This window comes from Oratosquilla oratoria, chromosome 7 (genome assembly GCF_046742065.1).
Source record: "Oratosquilla oratoria isolate Oo_2021 chromosome 7, ASM4674206v1, whole genome shotgun sequence".
In the NCBI taxonomy this organism is placed as follows: Eukaryota; Metazoa; Arthropoda; class Malacostraca; order Stomatopoda; family Squillidae; genus Oratosquilla; species Oratosquilla oratoria.
In genome coordinates this window covers 41063635-41089373 of record NC_134783.1, presented here as the reverse complement: position 1 = coordinate 41089373, position 25739 = coordinate 41063635, and the positions used below count along the sequence as shown (strand labels likewise).

Here is a 25739-nt window from a genome sequence, read left to right as displayed (position 1 = left end):
CTCTGATAGCTCTCTCAGAGAAGAACCTCTGGATTGTGTTACACTGAAGTGGGACAGTTTCTGTCACTGGCTTATAGTAATGGTAGGAGGGGAGCAGTTGCCAGTTGTCTTCTTTTCTTATGTGAAAAGATGGAGGAAATAAAGCTGAAGCTGAGAGATCTTGGGGCCCAATCCAGAGACCAAGAGTCCCTTGAAGAACGCACCTCCTGATGGAGGCAAAGGTGTTGACAGGTTCCGAAGATGGATGGCAGGAAGATGAATCTTTCTGATGTCCATCTTACAGGACCAACAATAGCAGGTACCCATCACTTTATCATGCATGGCAGACATAAAACAACATTGTATAACTTTTATGTCAAATTCTCACATGCTAAAGAATGCTACATGCAAAAAAGGAGAGATTAGATCAAGGATTGTGGATGAAGTTTTAGGTCTTTTGTATGTATTTACCTAGTTGTATTTGATTGAAAACTTATGCTATCAAGAGAAAACTGCATACTATATATATAAATATACTTTTTTTATTAATCAACTGTGCATATGGTAAAATAATAAATAAAAATGGAGAAGAATATTCCAATATTTCCCTACATGGTACAGTTCAATAATTTTGAAAACAGTGCAAACAATGCTAACTTACAACAGTTTCCTACAGAACTATGATGCTTTCTTCCCACTTCAGTATTCTGGTACCCATTGGTTTCAATGTTCCACAAACAGAAAATAAAAAGAAAGAAAAAACAAGAAAGGGAAAAAATAAAAGAAAAGAAAAAAGAAAAGGGAAAAATGAAAGAAAAGGAAAAAGAAAAGAAAAAGAGAAGAGTGATGTATATAAAAAGAAAAATCCAAATTTCCAGTGCACCAAAGTGGCATTCACTTATATGGATGAAGAAATGATAAAGAAGATACTAACTACACTAATAAGACCAAAACTTGAGTACGCAGCATCACTTTGGACACCCAGTACCAAAAAGAATATTAAGAAACTAGAAAGATTACAAAGAGCGACAACCAAACTAGCACCGACTCTCGCCGAACTAACATATGAGCAAAGACTATCCAAACTGAACCTACCAACTCTGGAACAAAGAAGAGAAAGAGGAGATTTGCTGACTATCTACAGAATAATGAAAGGAATGGAAGTTTTAGACAGGAATGACCTGTTAGTGTGGGACAACGGTAAAACGAGAGGACACGGAAAAAAACTGAAAAAAGATAGTTATAGAAAAAACTTGAAAAGGAACAGTTTCCCACACAGAGCGATTAATACATGGAACAAATTAGACAACAAAACAGTATGTGCAAACACTATACAAGATTTTAAGATAAAATTTGATGCAGAGAGATACAAAGACGGGTCACCACGAGCATAGCTCCCCTCCCGTATATTACAACAAGGTAAATACTGTCATCAACCAGTCAACAGGACATGTAAGGATTCATGAACAGATGTCAACTATGATCAAAGCCAGAAGACATGCAACAGCTGCACCACATACTGATCAATACTGGAAGTCCTATCATATAGATAGCAAATATCAGAGCTAGCTCTTTCATGTCATTCTTTGGGAGGGCACAAGAATTATGGCACCATGCCCTATATGTAAAAGGTGACTAAATGAGGGAAAGTTGAGATGACTACGGACCTCTCAATTTTTTCTATTTCGCCTTTGAAGTGCCAAAGCAAAGGTATACTTTGAATTGACCACCCTCTTGTAAGAGGTATTGAGCCACATACAGACACATATGTACCAGTTTCACAACCAGTCACATATTTAATCACCAACAAGACCAGAAATTCACAGATAAATCTTCTATGTACTACCTTCACAATCAGAAAGTAGATCACCAACAAGTGCAGAAATGCTGTTCTAAAAATAACACTAAGGTAACTTTAAATACAAAGTGGTGGGGAAGATGTTGAGACCAAAATCCATGACACAAGCTTTTCAAAAGACTTGGGCTTCTTTGTATCCTAAAAACCACAAAAACTCGATCATGTCTGTGGCTGCAGCATATGACAGTGATGGCCAAAAGAGTAACAATGGCAGACATACCATATTGTCAAGTATGCTGGAAATGTTTTTCCATTTGAGACAAATGTATACAATGTGAAAGTATTCCTACATTCTAACACAATAAATGACAATCAAAACCAATATTTGTATTCTGTCTTACCATGGGTGTGTGGCTTAAGGAAGTGGAGTGCATGTGGCAGTGAATGGAGGAGTGAACATGGAGCAAGTGAATTATAAAGGAGGTAAGTAAATGCTTGGAAGTTCAACTAAGTTACATAAATATTCCAAGTCCAGTACCATTAAAATCTTTCTTACTTCATAATGACAAGACAAATGGATTCTGGATAACCAAATTTGTTAATGGAAGCAAGAAAGCTAACCAACTACCTATTCAGTGCACATTTTAACCAAAGTGGGGAGTCACAGGAGGTAGAGATAGACTAGTAAAGGAATAAGTCCGGTATGAATGGGGAAGTTCTGCCAGAAGAAGTGGGAGATGACTGTGAAAGATTCTTCTTTGTCCACAATCTCTTGTACATGGAGAGATAGAAGCATTGGCTAACATAATACAATAAATTATCAGAGAAAAGGTGCTGTGGGAATTACCTGACACTATGTGCAGAGTTGAAGTTGTTACTTCAGTATCAAGAAATGACTTTACATCAGAGTGCCAAGTCTTCCAAGCAGGTGGCTATAGGGTAACAAGTACATTATTCAGTATAAATTGCAAGTCAGTTCCAAAGCACTACAATGCAACACTAAAAAACCCATAGGCCAATGGAAATAATGAGAGCAACACCTGATAATGGTTCACAGCTAACATTCAAAAGCTATTTAAAAGCAAATTTTGGCTACCATAGCAACTAAACCCCAATCTACAGGTGGAATAGTTATGTATATGGGATCTACTGATAAGGTTTATCATTGAAAATTAAAGGCAATACAAACTATAATACCACACAGATGTTGTTTAGGTGCACCGACATCAAAAGGCCATGGAACACTTAGACAATAAAACTGAAATATTCTTTACGGCACAGCTCCCCCCACCTCTTGTGCTGACTTAGAAACGTCAAGTATATGAACCTAGATCTCTGGAAGAATTACAAATTTCTCTTTAACATCAACCTGATCTCCTAAACCTTTTTACGTGAGAAAATCTGACAGCTGGTGACTGCACCCCTCTTCCTATTACAATTACCGTATTTTTCAGACCATAAGGCGCGGGAAAAATCCTTAAAATCGGCCAAAATCGGGTGGTGCGCCTTATGTGTGGCTTCAGTGCAAAAAAATGCCTCAGATAGTGATGTACTATTTTGACACGTTTCGTAGCTAGCCTGCCGACGGCGACAGTGCATGATAGGCCTAGCAAAAGTTACAACTAAGTTATAACCAAGATGCATGTATCTTGACAAGAAAATTGTGAAAACTTCGACAGTTTTCGGGTCGCCACAGCATTCATTCACGCTATCATGGCTATGACATGATAGCGTCCACAACACAGACAGCCATTTTGCATTGGTATAGTCTCGCTCCACTCAGACTGTAGTCATTTGGGTATTTTTTTTAGTTTCGATCATGGGCGTAATATAGTAATATACATACATACATACATATACCAAGGCTTTTTCCCCCTTCCAAGGGAGGTAGCCACAAAGGGAAAGGCATTAAAACACTCCCACCCATTTCATCCCTAAATACACTCCACACCCCTCCCACCCTTCCTCTCATCTGAGCACCTCCTGGATGACGGGTCATCCCTGAACCCTGCCCACCGCCCTGGGTCAGAAGCAGTGTCGCAAGACACAGTACATCCACAGCAAGGCCGCTTCATTTAATCGGCGACCCCCCCTCTCCGTCCCCCTTTGCATATAAGGAGAGGACGGGGAGAAATCCCTTCGGGCTGCGTCAAAATTTACTCACACATACTACCCCCCCACCCCGCCCATTCCTCCTCATGCAGTCACAACATCATCCATATACAACCATTCTCCACTCACCTCTGTCTTCCGTCCTCTCCCTTCCTTCCTCAACAGACATTCCCCTCTTCCCCAAAGCCCCTTCACCCCATCCATCCACCTCATCCTAGGACGTCCCCTCATGTTCACTCCCTCCACATCTGCCTTCCATACCTCTTTTACTAGTCTTTCTTCACTCATTCTTTCCATGTGTCCAAACCATCCTAATATTCTTTCATCAACCCTCTCTCCCCAATCCTTTTTCACCCCTGTTCTCCTCCTCACCTCCTCTCACTCTATCTAGCCTAGTAACCCCCACCATACTTCTCAGACACCTCATCTCAAACACATTCAAACTCCTTCTCTCTTCTTCTCTTATGTTCCACGTTTCTGCCCCATACAGTGCTGTTGGCACAATCACTCCTTCATACAGTCTCCTCTTCGCATCCATTCCCAAATGTCTATTTCTCATTACACTCTTTAAACCACCAAGGCATTTACTCGCTTCTCTCAATCTACATTCTACCTCCACCTTCACTCCACCTTTTCCTGCTACACTTGCACCCAAGTATCTAAAACTATCCACTTCCTCCAGTCGCTCTCCCTTAATGTTCACTTCCAGTCTACTGCCACTTTCACCCCTTGTACATCTCATCACCTTACTTTTACCCACATTTATCTTTAGCTTTCTTCTATCACATACTCTCCCAAACTCTGCCACCAGCTTCCTCAATAGTAATATAAAATTAATTATTAATTTTGTAAATTAAAATGTATTAACGTAATATGCAATTTTGTGGGTGGAGATGAAAATAAAAAATACCTTGCTACAAGCAAATATGCTAATGAACAAAGTCGGTAGCATAGGATCGGGACGCCAACGTCTCTCACGACGACAACAATGAGGACGAGCCGGATGACATTTAATTTGCAGGTAATGATTTATTAAACACAGGTTAGGTTAGGTTAGACGAATTTATCACCCTTTCATATCTTCGACGGTGGCATCTATCATAACAAACATGGCGTACCATTCGTCCAACACGACTTCGTTACTTACGAAATCTGTTTCAGCACATTTTCTGTTTTTTATTTCCGCTCACAAAATTGCATATTACGTTGATACATTATAATTTACAAAATTAATAATTAATTTTTTATTGCTATATTACGCCCATGGTCGAAACTAAAAAATTACCTTCATTTGTAATCTTGTGTTTTTAAATAAATAGAGAATTCCGGGAATAAAACTGCTAATGTTGGTTTTATTCCCCACAATTCCCGTAACGTGTTTGTTTGTTTTTTAGGAGTATTGGCAGGGCAGACCGTCCATGGAGGTGGTCTGATTTCACTGACCAAAATAAAAATATATATAATCTATTTTTGTAATTTTGCTAAATCCCAACTGATTTTTCTCATTCAACAACGAAAATATTGTTCTGAATGCACTCACATATGCATGATTATCCAATGACGAGACACGGTGCACCTTATGGTCAGGTGCGCCTTATGGTCAGGTGCGCCTTATGTAAGGACAGGGAATAGCAAATTATGGGTGTGCCTTATGGTACGAAGCGCCTTATGGTCCGAAAAATACGGTAGGTGGTAATAAAGAAACCCCTCACATAAATGCAACAAAGACAATAGTCCAACACTTCCTCTATCAAGAGATCTATGAGAAAGGTCAGACATCATTTCCTTCCACTGTGGGGGGTGAAGGTTTCCAGTCAATAAAATTTGAGGCAATAATTATCATCATAATTATCATTGTATCATTACCATTACAACAAAACACGTCATGTTGATTGAGCTAAACACATATATATGTGCTCATGCAAAAATTTCAAAGTTATGAAAATAAAAAAAGTGTTCACATAATTCAAATCACTGATGCATGGTCTTGAATGGCTTGACAGATCAAGATAGAAATAATCTAATACATCTATCAATATAATAGGGCTTCTTCCAAGGGAAATAGCCAAGACAAAGGCATGTACTTACTCCCACCCATTCCACTCCCATCCACCACCCTTTCCTCCCTCTCATCTTTGCTCTTTATGGATAAAGGGTCATCCCTGTCTTGTGCCCACTGCCTGGATCAGAAGCAATGCAGCAAGACAAAGTACATCCACAACAAAGCTGCTTCATTTCATTTGTGACCCTCACTTTCCGTCCCCTCATGCAGAAAATAGAGAAGACGGGGAGAAATCCCTTTAGACTGCATCAAAATATCATCCATACACAACCATTCTCTACCCACCCCTATTTCCTGCCTTCTCTCTTCCTTCCTCAACAGACATTTCCCCTTTTGCTTATAGGCCTTTTCACACCATCCATCCATTGCATCCTCTACCATCCCCTCAAGTTCACTCCATCCACCTCTACCTTCCATGCCTCTTTTAATAATCCTTCTTCACTCATTCTTTCCATATGTCCAGACCATCCCATTACTCTTTTGTCAGCCCTATCTGCCATCTCCTTTTCCATCACCACTCTTCTCCTCACCTACTCATTTTTCACTCTATCCAACCTTATAACCCCTATCATACTCCTCAGACACTTCATCTCAAACACATTTAAACTTCTCCTTTCTGCCTCTCTCAAAGGATTACATAGGAAGAGCATGCTAACAGGAGACCTTTTGTTCCATACCTAGGTCTGATGCAAGAAAAAATAAAAATAATAAATGAATGAATAGATAAACAAGTAAAAAAATAAACAGATATTAATAAACAAACATAATAACAAATGAAAAACAATAAAATAAAATAAATGGCAGGCTTTACAACATACTTCTTAAATGTTTAGCTGAATGAATCTTTAAATTTTGAACTATATTAAAATGCACTGTCACTGTAGGAAGTTTATTCCATTTATTTACTACATGGATGGCAAAGTTGTTTCTACCTACTTCCAAATTAAATCTACTTCCTGATAGTTTGAGACCATTATTTCTTGTCTGATTCATATTCAGTGTGAAAATTTCATCACTTGATGTTGTCCATTACCTTTAGAATCTTAAAGAACTGTATTACATCACCCAAGTCTACATTTTTTTTAGGGAAAATAGATTCATACGTTTTAATAGATTTTTGTACAATTTATTTCTGATATTTAGAATTAGTTTTGTGGCTTGCTATTATACTTTTCCAATATTTCAAAATCTTTAATGAGATTCAGGGACCATATGGATACAGCATATTCCAAATGTGGATAAACTAATGATTTAAATAGCTTATTAATGACTGTTTTTTGGCTACCTCCCTTATAAGGGGGAAAAAGCCTTTGGTATATGTTAATGACAAATGGACTTTTAAAACCAAAAGGTCATGCAATCAGTCCTTAATCTTATTTGCTTTCTCTGAGGCAGAAATACAATGCTTAGATGATTTGAGATTATTACTGATAATTACACCAAGATTCTTTTCACTATCCACTTTTGTTAATCTATTCTATCTATATATCAAGAGCTTTTTCCCCCTTTTACGGGAGGTAGCCAAGTCAGAGGCATGTACCTATTTCTACCCATTTCACTCCCACCACCCCCTCCATCCCTCCCATCTCAGCTCCTCATGGATGACAGGTCATCCCTGCATCCACCAACTACCCTGGGTCAAACACAATGCAGCAAGACACAGTACATCCACAGCAAGCACTTTACTTAATCAGTGACCTCCCCCATCCCTCTCCATCCCCTCATGCAGAAAAAGAGAAGACAGGGAGAAATCCTTTCGGGCTGCATCAAAATATCATTCACACATAAGCACCCCCTAACCCCCATCCCTACCTTCCTTGCATAACAGCATCATCTATACACATCCTCCACTCATCCCTATCTGCAGCTTTCTCACTTCCTTGCTCAATAAATATTTCCCTCTTGCTCAGCACCCCCTTCACCCTATCCATCCATCTCATACTTGATTGTCCCCTCAAGTTCACTCCCTCCATCTCTGCCTTCCACACCTCTGTTACAAATCTTTCTTCACTCAATCTTTCCATGTGTCCAAACCATCCCAATAACCTTTCATCAGCTCCATCTGCCATCTTTTTCCACTCCCGCTCTCCTCCTCATTTCTCACTCTATTCAACCTAGTAACCCCCTACTATACTTCTCAGACCTTTCATCTTAAATACATATAAAGTTTTCCTCTCTGCTTCTGTTAAATTCCAAGTCGGAGCTCCATGCAATGCAGTCAGCATAATCATCCCTTTATACAATCTCCTCTGCATCCATTCCCAGTTGCCTATTTCTCAACACTTTTTAATCCAAGATATTTACTTGTTTCTCTCAATCTAAAATTCACCTCAACTTCTACTCCTTCCTTTCCTGCCACAGGTAACCCCAAATACCTAAAGCTATCCACTTTCTCCAGCCTCTCTCCTTTTAGACTTCAAACTCACTGCCACCCTCTATCCTTGTACATTTCATCACCTTACTTTTACTCACATTTTACTTCAACTTTCTCATATTGCATACCTTCCCAACCTTTTGTTACTAACTCCTTTAATCCTTCCTCTGATCCTGCCACAAGTGCAGTGTCATCAGCAACCAACAACTGGCTCACCTCCCACTTTTCTCCATTTTTTTTAATAATCTCTAGTCCCCTGCCCATTGCCCTCACCTTTACCTCATTCACCACACCATTCATGTACACACTGAACAGCCATGGCGACATGACACATCCCTGACTCAATCCCACCTTTACCTAAAACCACTTGCTCTATCCATTTCCAATTCTAACACAGGCTCAACAATCTGATCCCTCTGTTGAGTGTAGTTGGGAAGGCTTAATTTAATGAATTTCCAAATAACTTGTTGTTATTTCTACCTGTGATCTTACATTTACTTGTATTAAATTTCATTACCATTTTTTCAGACTATTACTCTTGTTTATCTAAATCTTCTTGAATATCAAATTGGTTTAGACAATCATTTGCCATTCTGCAGTTTTGTATCATCAGCAAATTTGGAGATAGTAGATTTCAGCCCATGGTCAATATAATTTATGAGTACTATGAATACAAGTGTCACAAGAACGGAACCCTGAGAAACTTCGCTTATAACATTTTCCCATCTAAGTTTTGCCATTTAGAACAACCCTCTGTTTACCATCTTTTAACCAGTTACTAGTCCAGTTTAATAGTCTACCACTAATTTTCTGTGAAGCAAATTTCGTAGGTAGTTTTTCATGCGGGATGGTATCAAAGTATTCACAAAGTCGAGATATAATAAATCTATATTGTTTCTTTTGTCATAATTTGATATGACTGTGTTGTAGAATTCAAGTAGGTTATCGATGCATGAATATTTCTATCTGAATCCTTGCTGGCTATCATTTATTAAACTGTTTCTAAATGGTGTTTGATAGCATCTCTGATAAAAGTTACCATAATTTTTCCTACAATTGGCTTCTTTTTGTCATCCTTTTTGAATATGGGGGTAATGTTAGCTAACTTCCATTTTCTTGGGACATCTCTAGATATTATTGATTTTTTGAAAATAATTTCTAATGGAACAACAATCTCATTTTTCATTTCTTTCAAGATTCTTGGATGCCAGCCACTAGACCCAGATGTTTTATTAACTTTGAGTTTTGATTGTCTTTTATTATATACACAGTATAAGTGACTTTTCCCTAGACTTATCATAGGTTTCAGTTAGGACTTTGGTTTGAGGTGTTTCATTTATGGATACCGAGTTAAATTAGCTATTTAAAATGTTGCACATTACTTCATTTGAATATTCAAGTTGAACATCAGCACATAATAGTAGGCGACTGTGACTCCTAATGACCTTTTTATCTCTAATGTAACTACAGACTTCTTTGGGATTCTCTCTTTGGTTTTATCAGCAATATTCATTTTGTATTGTTGCTTTCTTGACAGCTCCCAAAAGCTTTCCTCCTATCCCATCAATCTGCATAACCTCCCACAGTGCCTTTCTGTCTACCCTATCATAAGCCTTTTCCAGATCCATAAAAGCCCAAAAAACATCCTTCCCCTTTCCTATAGCTTTCTCACATATCTGTCTCACATATCTACTCACACATACTACCTCACCCCCCACCCCCTGCCCATTCCTCCTCATGCAATCACATCATCCATATACAACCATTCTCCACTCACCTCTGTCTTCCGTCCTCTCCCTTCCTTACTCAACAGACATTCCCCTCTTCCCCAAAGCCCCCTTCACCCCATCCATCCACCTCATCCTAGGACGTCCCCTCATGTTCACTCCCTCCACATCTGCCTTCCATACCTCTTTTACTAGTCTTTCTTCACTCATTCTTTCCATGTGTCCAAACCATCCTAATATTCTTTCATCAACCCTACCTCCCAGCTCCTTTTTCACCACTGTTCTCCTCCTCACCTCCTCATTTCTCACTCTATCCAGCCTAGTAACCCCCACCATACTTCTCAGACACCTCATCTCAAACACATTCAAACTCCTTCTCTCTTCTTCTCTTATGTTCCACGTTTCTGCCCCATACAGTGCTGTTGGCACAATCACTCCTTCATACAGTCTCCTCTTCGCATCCATTCCCAAATGTCTATTTCTCATTACACTCTTTAATCCACCAAGGCATTTACTCGCTTCTCTCAATCTACATTCTACCTCCACCTTCACTCCACCTTTTCCTGCTACACTTGCACCCAAGTATCTAAAACTATCCACTTCCTCCAGTCGCTCTCCCTTAATGTTCACTTCCAGTCTACTGCCACTTTCACCCCTTGTACATCTCATCACCTTACTTTTACCCACATTTATCTTTAGCTTTCTTCTATCACATACTCTCCCAAACTCTGCCACCAGCTTCCTCAATCCCTCCTCCGACCCTGCCACAAGCGCAGTGTCGTCCGCAAACAACAGCTGGCTCACCTCCCACTTTTCTCCATTTTCTTTAACCATCTCCAATGCCTGACCCACTACCCTAGCATTCACCTCTCGCACCACCCCATCCATGTATAAGTTGAACAGCCAGGGCGACATAACGCATCCTTGACGAAGTCCCACCTTTACTTCAAACCACTCACTCTCTCCATTTCTAATCCTGACACAAGCTCTACTACTCTCATAAAAACATCCAGGAGGTGCTCAGATGAGAGGGAGGGTGGGAGGGGTGTGGAGTGTATTTAGGGATGAAATGGGTGGGAGTGTTTTTATGCCTTTCCCTTTTTGGCTACCTCCCTTGAAAGGGGGAAAAAGCCTTGGTATATGTATGTATGTATGTATGTATTGTTGCTTTCTTTTTTTTTATGACCTTTTTAAATCCCTCTGTATCATCACCAGAAGACTTGTATTTCTTATAAGCCTGTCTCTTAAACTCAAACTAAGTCTTCACCCCATATAGTATCATCAGCAGTATCATCCCTTCATTATGATCTTCTCTTGGCATCCATTCCCAGATCCCTATTCCTTATGACTTTTTGATCCCCAAAGACATTTACTTGCTTCTCTCAACCTACAATTTACCTCTACCTCCACTCCTTCATTTCCTGCTATATGTGACCACAATTAATTAAACCTTTATACATTTATACAATTAACCATCAAAATCAGGTATACTTGCATATGGCAATTTTTTTCATGTAATGAGTGAATGTATGCAATATCATTAGATTTTAATCTAATCACTTGGTAAATGTGAAATTCAAACTTATGTGGGGTAGGGGTGGAGATTGTCAAAGAGGAGGTAAAGTAATTAGAAAATGTGACTAAGTGCATGTAAAGACTTTGATGAGAGTAGGAGAGTATTTGAGGAATAGAAGAAAGCATGCATTATGCCAACCTAATGAGGAAAAGGATGAAAGCTCAAATGCATATGTGTATATATGAACCGCTGCGCATAAATACAGTCATGCACCACAAATACAAACACACACCACAAATATGTGTCAGAAAATGGCGTCAAAGTTTGGCACCCTTTATACATGTGTAACTCAGTTATTTTTCAAGCTATCTTGTTTATTTTTTTAATGAAGCTTATAACAAGTGTAATTATGTGATAGTCTTTCATTCAGTGCCAGCATTTTAAACTGTTTTCTGACAAAATCATGGTGCACAGCGTCAACAGGAGCAAGAGAACACACATCCACTACAATTAGACAGAAGGATGAAAATAGTGTTATATCCAATAAACTGATTCTAGCTAAGAGTTTCACATGACTCCCTTTCTACATGTAGTGCTTCATATGTATGCACATACATGTATAAATCCTTTACAAATTGCATTTCTAAATACAATATAATTTCATGATGAATCTGCAATACATACAACTTCTGATATATAGATGAGAGAATTCTAACTTCAAGGAGGAGTTATAAGATACATTCAACATCATAAACTTGAATCACATAAACGTATCCAACCAAAATGAAACAAACCCATTCCTATTCTTTTGCAAGGATAATTACACATACCTACACAACATGCATGACCATTGAACGAGTAAAAATTAAGAAAAATCTATATTCATTGACTATAGTTTCCTTTATCGACACATATCAAGGTACCTTTTTCTTCACATGATCAAAATCATAAGAAAAAGATAAACCAAAACTTTTGGGAGGATCACAGCATAAGAAAACCCCAAAATTTGTGAATAAATTCTATTTGTGTAATATGGTCGTGTGTATATATGCTGAAACTCAAAATACAGAGTTAAACAAGTCCAGACAAAGTAAATTTGTGCAAATTAAAGGATGTAAGTGCAGAAAGGTGCCCAAAGAACTCGTTTCACTCAAAGTGAATACAATTATATACACAAATACACATTCCCATGCATGAAGAACAAATGAAAGGGTGTACTGTAAGAACACCTGACAATTATCTGATATGATTATATGCATGCAACAAAAAAGTGGATCCTTAATTCATTCCTTCAATATGATGATACATTTTGCCTGATCTCTGAAAACTTTATTCAGCTGTGGGGTGATTTCCCCATCACCCAATACCAAAAAGCCTAAAACTAATCAAACTGCTTCAAAACAAAGGTATATTTTACAGAAAATAAGAGATTATCTATCTTCAAAGAAACATGGTGACATGCAATAGCTCAAACAGCCCATCACACTCCATGACACAACATTCATACCAGATTAATCCTCGAGTGTCAATCATCACAGACAAGTCAGCTAGTTCTACAACAGCTCAACACACGTAACTCTAACTCAACACTCTTACTAATGAAAACCACCTCACAACTATCTTACCTTTTGAGTTTGTTAAACCTCCGTCCAAGTTCTGTTGGAGAATCCTGGATGAGAGCTGAATACATGTTGGTTGCCACCAGAAGAATACACAGCAACACAGGACCAAGAATAGCCCCTTCCACTCCCCAACAAAAGATTCCTCCAGCAATGGCTAAACCAGTAAGATACGGATGACCTCCACTGAAATAAGAAAGACCATCTTCACAGTTTCTCATTCTACAATATCAAATCTATACTATTATCTGGGATTCTACATACATACACCAAAAGGTTTTTTCCCCCTTACAAGGTGGGGGTGCCAAGATAAAAGGGAGGGAAGAGGGTGGCTACCTGGGGAAAAAAGCCTTTGGTATATGTATGTACAAGGGATTCTACTTACAAATAACATATATAACATATGATATGTAACTGAAGCAATTGGTGACTAAGTTAGCAGGGTACATGAGAGGAGAGGAGAGTTATGTAATACATACATACATGTATCAAAGGCTTTTTTCCCCATTATAAGGGAGGTAGCCAAAAAACAGACATAAAAACCACTCCCACCCATTCCATCCCTATCACACTACACTCCTCTCCACCCTCTTATTTTGCCACCTCCTGGATGACGGGTCATCCCTGCATCTTCCCCACTGCCTTGCGTCAGAAGCAGTGTCACAAGACAGCACATCCACAACAAGGCCACTTCATGAGTTATGTAATAACTTGTTAAAAGTTTTCATGACTGGAATACAAGATGAAACATTGGGCTCTGTCTCTTCTGTATTAGTGTGGTACCGTTTCTAGTGGTCACTGGTTATTAGCTCTCCTAATGACGACAGACTGAATGTGAGTGAGAAGGATGGAAGGGTTGAGGAAACGGTTTTAGGTATGTGGGGCTGTAAGTTGTGGTGAATGGAGTGAATGTGGAGATGAATTGTAAAGTAACTCAAGTAAACATTTGGATAAAATGAATAGTGTGATGAGAGATTTATATTTGGGGGATACATGCAAAGAGGTTGTATATAGTGACTATTCACAGTACTATATGGAATACAAGGGAAGTAGAATGGAAGAATCTGAATGTTTCTGAGGTAAGGTGTTTGAGAAATATGATAAGACGGATGATCAAATGGAGGATCAATGGATGGAGCAAAAAATGTGAAGATGCGGCAACAAACGGGTATGATTGGCTAGATAATGCAGAGGTTGTTTGAACTTGAGTTAATAAGGAAAGACCAACAAATAAGAATGTGGAAAGCAGTATTGGGTGGTGTCAACACAAAAGGAAGTCTGAAAATGAGATAGATGGACAAGAGTGAAAGGAGCTTTGGATGCATGTGTGGTTTATCTGTTAAGCAAAATTGAACGAGACATATACAAACCCTTTAATGTCAGCATATATGGCAGTGTCAACACATGACATGGGCAGCAGTTGGCACACAATGAGAAGAGCAGCTTGAGAAAGAGAACCTTGGCCCCAACACAACTCTATGAAACCAGGTAAGGCTGCCCAGTAGGTCCCCAACAAAGGTACAGCCCCAAACATGGCAGCAAGGGCTACAAAGAAAAAAAAAAAATAATAATAATAATAATAATAATAATGATGATAATAATAATAACAATAAAAAAATTATATATATATATATATATATATATATATATATATATATATATATATATATATATATATATATATATATAATATTCATTAAATGCTATAATATTCATTAAATCTACCAATGAAAAACAAAGATTTTTAGGAAAAACATGAACACCACAATGAATGTTTTTAAATCTACTACACAAAATCTAGTCACAATACCTGAAGGGATATAGACTATATTTGTAGCAAAGAGGGAGTGTAGCAGCCAAGTCCACATGCCGTAAAATACAGCCATCTTGAAGGAAGCCATGAACACACCATTGACACCTTCTTCAACTGCTATACCCAGCCTAGAATATAAAATATAGGTTTAAAGTAAAAAATACTAATTAAAAATAATACATACATACATGTACCAATGGCTTTTTCCTCCTTAAAAGGGAGGTAGCCAAAATCAAAAGGTATACTCGTAATTCCACTTCCACCCATTTCACACCCAGCCACCACTCCCATTCACCACCACTCCCTCCCTCCTTCTATTCTTGGCTCCTTCTGGATAACAAGTCATCCCTGCATCTTGCCCAATGCCATGGGTCAGAAGCAGTGCAGCAAGACACAGCACATCCACTTCATTTAAGTGGCAAGCCCTTTCCATCCCCTCATGCAGAAAAGGAGACGGGGAGAAATCCCTTTGGGCTGCATCGAAATATCATTCACATGTAACCACTTCCTAACCCCCATCCCCCAACCACTCACTTCTATGCATCACAGTATCATCCATACACGACCATTCTCCACTCACCCCTGTCTTCTGTCATCTCCCTTCCTTCCTCAACAGACATCCCCCTCTTTCTCAATGGCCCTTTTACCCCCATCCATCCATCTCATCCTCAGTCACCACCTCTTGTTTACTCCATCCACCTCTGCCTTCCACTCCTCTTTTACTAATCTTTCTTCACTCATTCTTTTCATGTGTCCAAACCATCCCAGTACTATTTCATCAACCGTATCTCCCAACTCCCTTTCCAGCCCAGCTCTCCTCCTCACCTCCCCATTTCTCACTCTATCCAGCCTAGTAACCCCTACCATACTTCTCAGACATTTCATCTCAAACACATTTAAACTCTTCCTATCTTATGTTCCACGTTTCTGCCCCATACAGTGATGTCAGCACAATCACCCCTTCATATAATCTCCTCATAGCATTCATTCCAAAATGTCTATTTCTCATTACACATGTAAATAAAATAAATAAATAAATTAGATAAACACAGTCAGAGAGACAGACACACAGAGAGAGAGAGAGAGAGAGAGAGAGAGAGAGAATGATTTATGCTCCTGAGACAGGGGGGGACGAGAATACCACTGGCATGTTATAAAAGGTGACCATATGGGAAAAAGGGGGAGGGGACTGGGATATTTCTTTCTGTATTTCTAATCCTATGAGGAGTTGAGGCATACTTTGACTTGGCCAACCCCCTAACAAAGGGGAAAGCAGAAAGAACCACAGGTATATCCATACATTAATTCAATATAAATAAACTTTCACATCACTTCTTGAAATCTATCAAGATTTTACCAAAAAATAACCAGTACCTGCTCATTTGTCCTGGTGCAAGGTTACTAATGATGGCCACAGGCTTATATGCAGAATTACTGGTGCTGAGAACATAAAACAGTGCTGACATGAAGACAACCTGGAGAGAAAACAAAAAAACACAAGCAAGTTAGATTTAATTAACAGCTGCTACATTTTCATCATAATCATTAAGCCTCACATCAGCCCTTTTGTCATTTTTTATAAAAACATATCCATATATTGCAGCTCCAGTAGTGCCAAAATCTTATTTTTATCTTATTTCTTTTATTTCATTTTTTTCATAACTATGTGGAATGATATCAGTTACAAAACCATACAGTGAATATCAATCTGTTAACTCAATTCTCTTCCACAAGAACCCACAAGCCCCTAGGAACTGCTTATAGCTACTAGTAACTAGTGCATTAGTTACACTTTTTTACTTACCGTATTGATAATGAAGTTCAGAAGAGATAGCCCTCCACCCAGCAGAAGTGATGATGCAGCAGTGATGGCAGAGAGTGCAAGGGAAAGGTTGCTCATCAGGATTGCCCAGACCGATTCCAACACACTCATCACAGTTCCCAGGTTCTCCTTCACGAGGTCACTCAAGACGGAGAAGTTGAATAGGCCTGGCAAACATTTAGTTCTTAACTAGTATAGAGTTTGCAAACTGCCTACAGTGATCACTCAATATAACAACTTGAAATTCTGTGACATTCAAAAAGCTGTTTAGCACACAATAGATTAGGAAGCAAGCAAAAGTTGTTGAGAAGACAATTTGTTCATCCTTGATGAAACCCATTAAAATGTTTTGAATAGTTATCATCTCCCATTTATCATTCACAATCACTGAATCATATTTCTGGCAACAGTTTGGAAGGGTAAAGGTAACTTCTACTTGCAGTCTTAAATAATAATGATCATATGTTTGGAGACATAAAAATAAAAATAACATATTAAGAAATAATAAGGATCACCAGGAATACTGTAAAGCAACAGCATTCCCCTGAAATACCATGTACAACTGATTACCAGACTATGCGTCTGTTAACAAATCCTTCTTATGGTCCTAAAACAAGGCCAACATATCTAGAAAATGGCCTACACAAGCTTATACTAAAAACAAATAAATCATTGACTAAATACAACATAATGGTCAATAAACCATACACCTGTGTCACGTGTGCTTGACAAGGTTGAGATGTACAAAGCATAAAGCTTATATATTTTCATAAGCATTGAGAAATTATCAGAAAATAAGATATATATCATGTTGGGAGCTGGGGGAAAATCAAATTTATTCAATATACAAATATGATAATATATATATAATCAGTATCCAAATTTTTAGTTAAATTGCATATCCCAGACAGCTGAGAAAATGAAATTCTATAGGATGGGTCATGACAAAACAGGAGCATTAAACAAAAGATACAAGTTAATCTTGCAAAACAGAAAATATGTAACTAATCAGGATGAGGTATAATCAAACTGACACTGAGATTTAGCTTCCATCTAAATAAATTAACTGTGCAAGCCACACCCATCATCTCCCATCCTGACTCGTAGACCTTAGTTCTCTCCAACCTATTGTCTGATGAAATGAACAGATGGCAGAATGGGGAGCAATATGTTAGTCACTATTAAAAAATAAACAAATAAATAAATAAATAAATAACAATAATAAAATAAAATAGCATTAAATTTTTTGAAATCAAAGATGCTAAAATCCCTCAAAGTTTTAGTTAATGAACACATTTGAAGATATAGGACAACTTGAGCCATTAGTTTACTGCAAACAATAAAAACAAAGCACAGCAAGCGCACAATGCAACAAAGAAAATGTTCAGAATATGAGCCACAATATTTCTACAAAACAGACATTGGTCACTGAACATGTTTAGAGGAGAGATTACTGAGGACATTAGTTTGGATGTAAATCACAAAAACTATAAATGCAGCAAGTGAATGAAATAACAGCATGGAAAGAAGACAATGGGCAGGAAAGAGAATGACGTACTAAAAGTTTTATTTGGATTTCTAGTTCACCTTTTCCACCTGATGAAAGGGAACTCTATACATGAGAAAGAGAGAGAGAGAGAGAGAGAGAGAGAGAGAGAGAGAGAGAGAGAGAATGAGAGAGAGAGAATGACAGAGTAAGAAACAGAGAAACATAGACAGAGAGACAGAGACAGTGAGAAAGATACAAGAGACATAGATACAGAGACAGAGAGACAGAGACAGAGAAAGAGAGAGCAAGAGAGAGAGAGCAAGAGAGAGAGAGAGAGAGAGAGAGAGAGAGAGAGAGAGAGAGAGAGAGAGAGAGAGAGAGAGAGAGAGAGAGAGAGAGAGAGAGAGAGAGAGAGAGAGAGAGAGAGAGAGAGAGAGAGAGAGAGAGAGAGAGAGAGAGAGAGAGAGAGAGAGAGAGAGAGAGAGAGAGAGAGAGAGAGAGAGAGAGAGAGAGAGAGAGAGAGAGAGAGAGAGAGAGAGAGAGAGAGAGAGAGAGAGAGACAGAGAGACAGAGAGAGAGAGAGAGAGAGAGAGAGAGAGAGAGAGAGAGAGAGAGAGAGAGAGAGAGACGGCAGCCACACAGGCACTGAGTTGGTATGTGGTGTTTGTTGGGAGGTAGTGACATCATGATAACGGCTGGTACCCGGCATAACGTCATGACAGAAAAAGACCCCCCTGTACGATAGACCATTGTTTTTTGTCCCAGCATTATGCCAGTGCACTCACTCAGCATAATGCTGTGACGGGCACTGTATATGATGAACTAAATTATGATGTATGATGCATATGATGATTAAATTGAAATGTTTTGTGTAATCTATTACATAATTCCATTATATAATAGTGAAAAATAAATGAAGACTATGGACTGACAGTAATAAAACCCAACACTGAGTTAGGTCAAACTGAATAAAATTCAGTCAAAATAAAATGGAATGAAAAATAACTCGTCAAAAATAAAATTCTGGGAGAAGAAAATAAAACAGAGAGAAAAATAAAATAAAGTACAATAAATAAATACATAAAAATAAAAAACAAATAAATAAATAAAATAAAATAAAAATAAACAAGCAAGTTATAATATTAATATGTAACAGAAAAAGACATAGCTCCTCACCAACTATTCTTCAACTAAATTATACAACATACTTGCATAGTTACCAGAACTGGGCGCGTTCCTCAGTGCATTCCTAGGTGCATTCCTCAGTGTCATGAGCAAAGTCATGCCAGTCTGTACAGCCAGGAACCCACCCAGGAATGCGTCCAGCTCCGATTGTCACATATGATTTTGCCAAAAGTTCTGGTTCACAGACAAAGGTGTACTTAGATGAGAAAGGAGAGCCAAGGCAAACTGATAACATTTGTCAAGCTGCCAATGGTTTGCAACCGAACTCATGCTACATTTCCCAATACCAAATTACCTCTCGCATACTCAATCACCTCCTCACAATCTAACAACTCGATAGACCTGAATACTGAAGACAATGCCAAGAAATCTGGAAAAATATAAATAATGCAAGTGTAACGTAATCCTGATATATAGCACCAGTATGGATGCTAAATCAGTCAGCAGCATTCAATACTAAAAGAAAATTATGTAATAAAGTGACTCAAACTTCTATAAAAAGCATATTGATTGACAATACTCTGGACTATGTAGACTGCAGTTATTACCTAAAGTATTTCACATTGAAGAGTTTGATTCTATGTTGTGCCACGTGCTTTGCAAGCTAAAATAAAAACATGCCAAAGGAACAAAAAATGCCTACGTATTTTTAATTCACACAAATGATAACAATATAAGCAATTACCATGCAATACATAAACCCATCTGTTACATTCCGTGAACCCACAACGTGTAAATGCTCTTGTCCGACAACCACTATGAGGAGTGCAAGTTCCTTGATAAGTGATCATTTTAATACCCTTGTTTAATTTGTGGTACATAAACAAGTTTTTCACCAAGTCACTTGACTATTGTGCTTGCATGACTATTAACTCCTTTATCCTCCTCCTGCTCTTCCAGAGGAAACATCCTGGGGAGCAAAGGGATTGGTATAAACAGATTTTAACTGTCAGGTCAAGCTGGGCAAGAGCTATACTTTGCTGCACTGTGTGGCCAGGGTGCATGGTGATCTTTTATCTCCAATGTCATGAGATAGGTAGCTGAAAGGGCTTCTGTTTGTTTTTGATGTGGGTGTGTCCTATAACTCGGCCAACTCCATAAGGAAAACAGGGCCTTCATTTTGTATATTCTGTCTACATACCAAGGGCTTCTTCTCCCTTATAAGGGAGGTAGTCAAGTCAAAGGCACATACCCACTCCCATCCACCACCCTTGTTTCCCTCTCATCTTAGCTCCTCATGGATGAAGGATTGTCCCTGTCTCCTACCCACTGCCCAGGTCTGTAGTAATGCACCAAGACACAGCACATCCACAGCAAGGCCACTTCACTTAGACAGCAGGCCCCCATCTGTCTCCTCACGTGGAAATGGAGAAGACAGAGAGAAATCCCTTTGGACTGCATGAAAATATCATCCACACACAACCATTCCAAACTTCCCTCCATCCCCCATCCTCTCCCTTCCTTGCTCGACAGACATGTGTCTATGCCTATTCTATGTTGGTTCGGTTTCAATGCTGGGTGACAGTCTCAATGCAGTCATATCAATGTGGTTCTTGATGGTCATGGGAGGGATTTCTCAGCTAGGCTGTTACCCCAGGGTGTCCGGTGAAGTACAGAGTTGGAGGTTTTCGGAGTTTGGGAATTACAAAACAAGCACTCCTAAAACCAAAAAACCAGTTCAAAGAATTGACCAATCAATGCGCTGCCTTGGTTTTCTCTATCAAAAGACCTGCAATCCCAAGCATCCAGCAACAATTCTTTGGCTGACCCATTTGCCACTCAGAAAAATATTGTACTCTAGTGCGTACTGCATTTCTTAAGCAGTAAGATTTTGTGTTCTGTCTCCTGAGTTGTCCATCTACTTTTGGCAGATGGTATAAGTTTTCAGGCCAATCTTTTATTGATATAATTTCAGTGGCATATCATTCCATTCAGCAATCAAGTGAACTCAAGACTGACTGGACTGTTATCAAAAATTGATCAAATTCTTAGCCATTTCTAAATAAAACCTTCTAACATTGCCAAAGCACAATTCATAGAAGCATATTGAAGGAGTTAGTGAAATACATCATGCTACTTTATTCTAGTTGTGGCAGTTCCCAAATCATCCCAGTTTCACTGAGCCTCTCCCACTTCAAGGTTACCTTGAGGAACAATGCACAATAAAATTTTGTGCCGTTTAATTCAAATATTTCAATTTTCACTAAATGTGCTTTGAGAAACCTAAATCAAACAATGTGAATCATCTGAAATTTATAACAAAATCAATCATAAATAGAAACCTTTCTCCAAGTATGAAAACCTCGAATTATATTACAATTTCACAGAAGTGTCTAGTTTCCCTGCTAATTTGTTTGCTCCATATATAACTCCTCTTAGGAAGAGCTAAGATGAGGGGGAGGAAAGGGTGGTGGAGGGTAGTGGAATGGGAGGGGATAGTAGGTATAGGTACGTGTCCTTTGTACGGGGAAAAAGCTCTTGTTATATACACAGATAGATATATATAACTTCCATGACAAATCTGCACTACCTTTCCTCTTATGGGTATCACTTATTTCCTGACTGTCATTACAACTCAAATTAAAATAATGTTTAGGAGGCCAAAGGGAAAAGGAACACAGTCCCATTCTTTCCCTTTCTTTTGGTTTTGAGGATTAAACAAACCTGGCAGTTATATCTAGGTTGGTAACCCCTTCCATGTGGAAAGACATGGTAGAAAAACAGGGATGAACAGCTAACCAAGAAAAGAAAATCATTCACATGCAATTACTGGTGTATAACTCAGGAAAATAATGACAAGTTTTCATAATACAAAATCAACTGCCTATAACTTCAAATATATTAAGTGAGGAGATTTTCATAAATATCAAATTTATACCCTGCTTAAGTAACATTAATACACCAGTGACTTTAATATAACCACTTGTGGGCCATGGGCTGTGCATCCCTGTTCCATGTTATAACTGAAACTAAAGCTCTTATAAAGTAAGAACAAAAAATATACAAACTCATAACCTTTTGGTAAAAATTCTGCAACAAATAAAATAATAACTTCCTGATCTTAGAAATTACCTTTACAACTGCCCATTTGATGACATAAATATTTCAATATCTGATTTATCTCTGTTATGAACGAAGGCAAAGAAAGAGTAAACAAAATTTCAAAACATCTTCAGAAACTTTACCTTTCCTGGCAACCTCTGTCACTGGTCCCTCTGATACTGGGGAATATGGGGGGAAACATTGCAAAACCACCATAATTAGTGCACACACTCCAATACGGACAGAGCTTAGCTCGCACAAGTTTTAAAGCAACAGTACCCCTAATAAAACAGTTTCTTATAACTTTAGAAAAAAAAAAAGCTCCTTCATGGATTGCTCCTTGGAAATTTCAACTGTAATTTGCAGAACCACATCCTTATGTCACTCAGTCTTTAACTCCCATAGCCTTCTTAAGTCAGTAAACACACTAATAATATAATAGGCAAATATCTCACACTTGATACCTATGACTGAATGATCAAGTACATTAACTCAACAGAGGAAACAATGTAGAAAAAACAATAAATCATTATAAAGAACCAAACATATTAAAAAGCCTACTCTAATTATTCACAATCTTTTGTTGAGGGGCAAACATGGATTGAGGAATGACTACAATATACATTGAGGAAGTGCCATGAGCACAAACTGAAAATAAAAGGTTGGAGCGATCCCAAATATGTGATACATTCTTGCCACCAATTTTACAAAGTGAACATTCACAGACGACTTTACACCCAAAGTATCTGATACTGTTCATTTGTACATAAAAATGCTGTGGCCTTTGTATTCCATTCTCAAATATCTTGATCAATCCATGTGTGCACTGATCAAATAATTTCTATGAGGGTTAAACTAAGAATGGGACTTCATTTTTATCGTGGTTATGTTACATCAAGCAATCACTGATTGTATTATGTAATCTAGAATAAACCAAATACATAGTTATAATAAGATTACTTGGAAATTACACTCTTAAAAATGCAATTGATAATATGATGACACAATGGGCAAAATAAGCAACTCACATGACAACAATCCTGAGGCTGGACATGGTACTAACCAAGGAACCAAATATCATTTGGTTATTGAAATATCTTTGCCAAATGGAAAAAGTGACCATTACACTTGAACTCCTGTTAGAAGGTGAAGTACTGGAGCCAAGACAGAAGTCATACTGGCAAAGCAGACTCAATTTTGGGAAGATGCACTTCTTGGAAGTGAGAAAATTCTTAGAAAAAAGCTGAATGAGAGGAACTCATGAATGCTAAAATCACTGAGAGGAACTGGGACTAAGTAATGTAGGAAGTAATTTTGTTTTTCTCCAAACATAAAATGGCCCCTTCAAATACCATGTATGGAAATGGTAAATAAATATTTTTAGGATACAGGAAAACCCTACCTGGTGTCTTCTTGAGTCCTTCTACAAAGTTATCAAAGGACAATGCCACTGCTTCTGTAGTGACAATAGGACCTGGGGTTGGGGTTTGTGGATGAGCAGTCAGCCATGCCTGGTAGACTCGATCCCACAACTCAACAACCTGAAATAATTAATGTCTATCTATAGACTGAAAGGGTTTCTCTTCCTTAAAATAGAGGTTGCCAGCAAAGGCATGCACCAACCCCCAATCCATCCCACACCCATTTGTTTCCCTTTCATATTAGCTCCAATTTATGAATAAAGGAACCTGTGTTTATGTTTGTGAAAAAATTATCATTTGCAACACTATAATAGCAATCTATTCCCTTAGTTTATATTTCATTACTTGTAGAAATAACACAATGCATAGAAACACAACATCCTCCCCTCTCTCACTCCCATAACATTCATCTTCCTCACCCCTTCCTACTTAACCGTTTCACATATTCCATTAAAGAACAAGAAAAAGAACTACTCCAACAACTACAAACTTCACCTAACAAAAACAAGTAAACTGGAGAAAGAAAAAAATAATACATACATACACCAAGGGCTTTTTCCCCCTTACAAGGGAGGTAGCCAGAGTCAAAAGATATAATTCCACTCCCATCCATTTCATCCCCACATACTTCACTCCCATTCACCACCCGTCCCTCCCTCCTTTTCTTGGCTCCTCTTGGATGAAGGATCATCTCTGCATCTTGCTCATTGCCATGGGTGAGAAGCAATGCAGCAAGACACAACACATCCACAGCAAGGCTGCTTCATTAATCCCTTTGAGCTGCATCAAAATATCATTCACATATAACCACTCCTCACCCACCCCATCCCCCACCTACTCCTTTTCATGCATCACAGCATCATCTATATACAACCCTTCTCCATTCACCCCTATCTTCTGCCTTCTCCTTGCTTTCCTCAACAGACATCCCCCTCTTTCTCAATGCCCCTTTTACCCCATCCATCCATCTCATCTTCGGTCACCTACTCCTGTTTACTCCATCAACCTTTGCTTTCCACACTTTTTACTAATCATTCTTCACTAATTCTTCCCATGTGTCCAGACTATCTCAATACTCTTTCATTAACCCTATCTTCCAACTCCTTTTCCACCCCCACTCTCCTCCTCACCTCCCCATTTCTCACTCTATCCAACCTTATAACATTTAAACTCTTCCTCTCTTATGTTCCATGTTTCTGCCCCATACAGTGCTGTCTGTACAATCACCCTTTCATACAATCTCCTCTTAGCATCCATTCCCAAATGTTTATGTCTCATTACACTTTTTAATCCCACAAGGCATTTACTTGCTTCTCTCAATCTACATTCTACCTCCACCACCATTCCTCCTTTTCCTGCCACATGTGACCCCAAGTATCTAAGGCTATCCACTTCTTCCAGCTCCTCTCCCTTAATACACACTTCCAATTTGCTGCCATCCTCTCCCCTTGTACATCTCATCACCTTACTTTTACCCACATTACCTTCAATTTCCTCCTCTCACACACCTTCCCAAACTCCATCACTAACTTCCTTAATCCCTCCTCTGATCCTGCTACAAGCACAGTGTCATCAGCAAACAACAACTGGCTTATCTTCCATTTTTCTCCATTTTCTTTAACCACCTCCAATGCCCTGCCCATTATCCTTGCATTTACCTCCAACACCACTCCATTTATGTACACTTCCTTTTTATAATAGAAAAAATGCACAAAAAAATACAAACTCCTACAACAAACACACAAAATACAGTCATCCCTTGTTATTCGCAGGTTTTTTA

General features: G+C 38.5%; 1 protein-coding gene across 14 annotated transcripts in view; it reads right to left on the bottom strand.

Annotated features, from left to right (window-relative positions):
- The window catches only part of LOC143027103 (transmembrane protein 245), an 83618-nt gene that overhangs the window by 25101 nt on the left and 32778 nt on the right, over positions 1–25739 (bottom strand). For 6 of the 14 annotated variants that reach the window (XM_076188072.1, XM_076188073.1, XM_076188075.1 and 3 more), the window contains exons 13-20: positions 23941–24079; positions 22682–22717; positions 19792–19866; positions 16805–16989; positions 16375–16475; positions 14998–15128; positions 14558–14732; positions 13194–13373 (exon numbers count right to left, since the gene is read on the bottom strand). In XM_076188072.1, the coding sequence (XP_076044187.1) occupies positions 13194–13373; positions 14558–14732; positions 14998–15128; positions 16375–16475; positions 16805–16989; positions 19792–19866; positions 22682–22717; positions 23941–24079 (1022 nt within the window). Of the gene's footprint in view, positions 1–2624; positions 2710–13193; positions 13374–14557; positions 14733–14997; positions 15129–16374; positions 16476–16804; positions 16990–19791; positions 19867–22681; positions 22718–23940; positions 24080–25739 lie in introns of all 14 variants that reach the window. The other 8 variants (XR_012966561.1, XR_012966562.1, XR_012966563.1 and 5 more) reach the window with 6 other exon arrangements.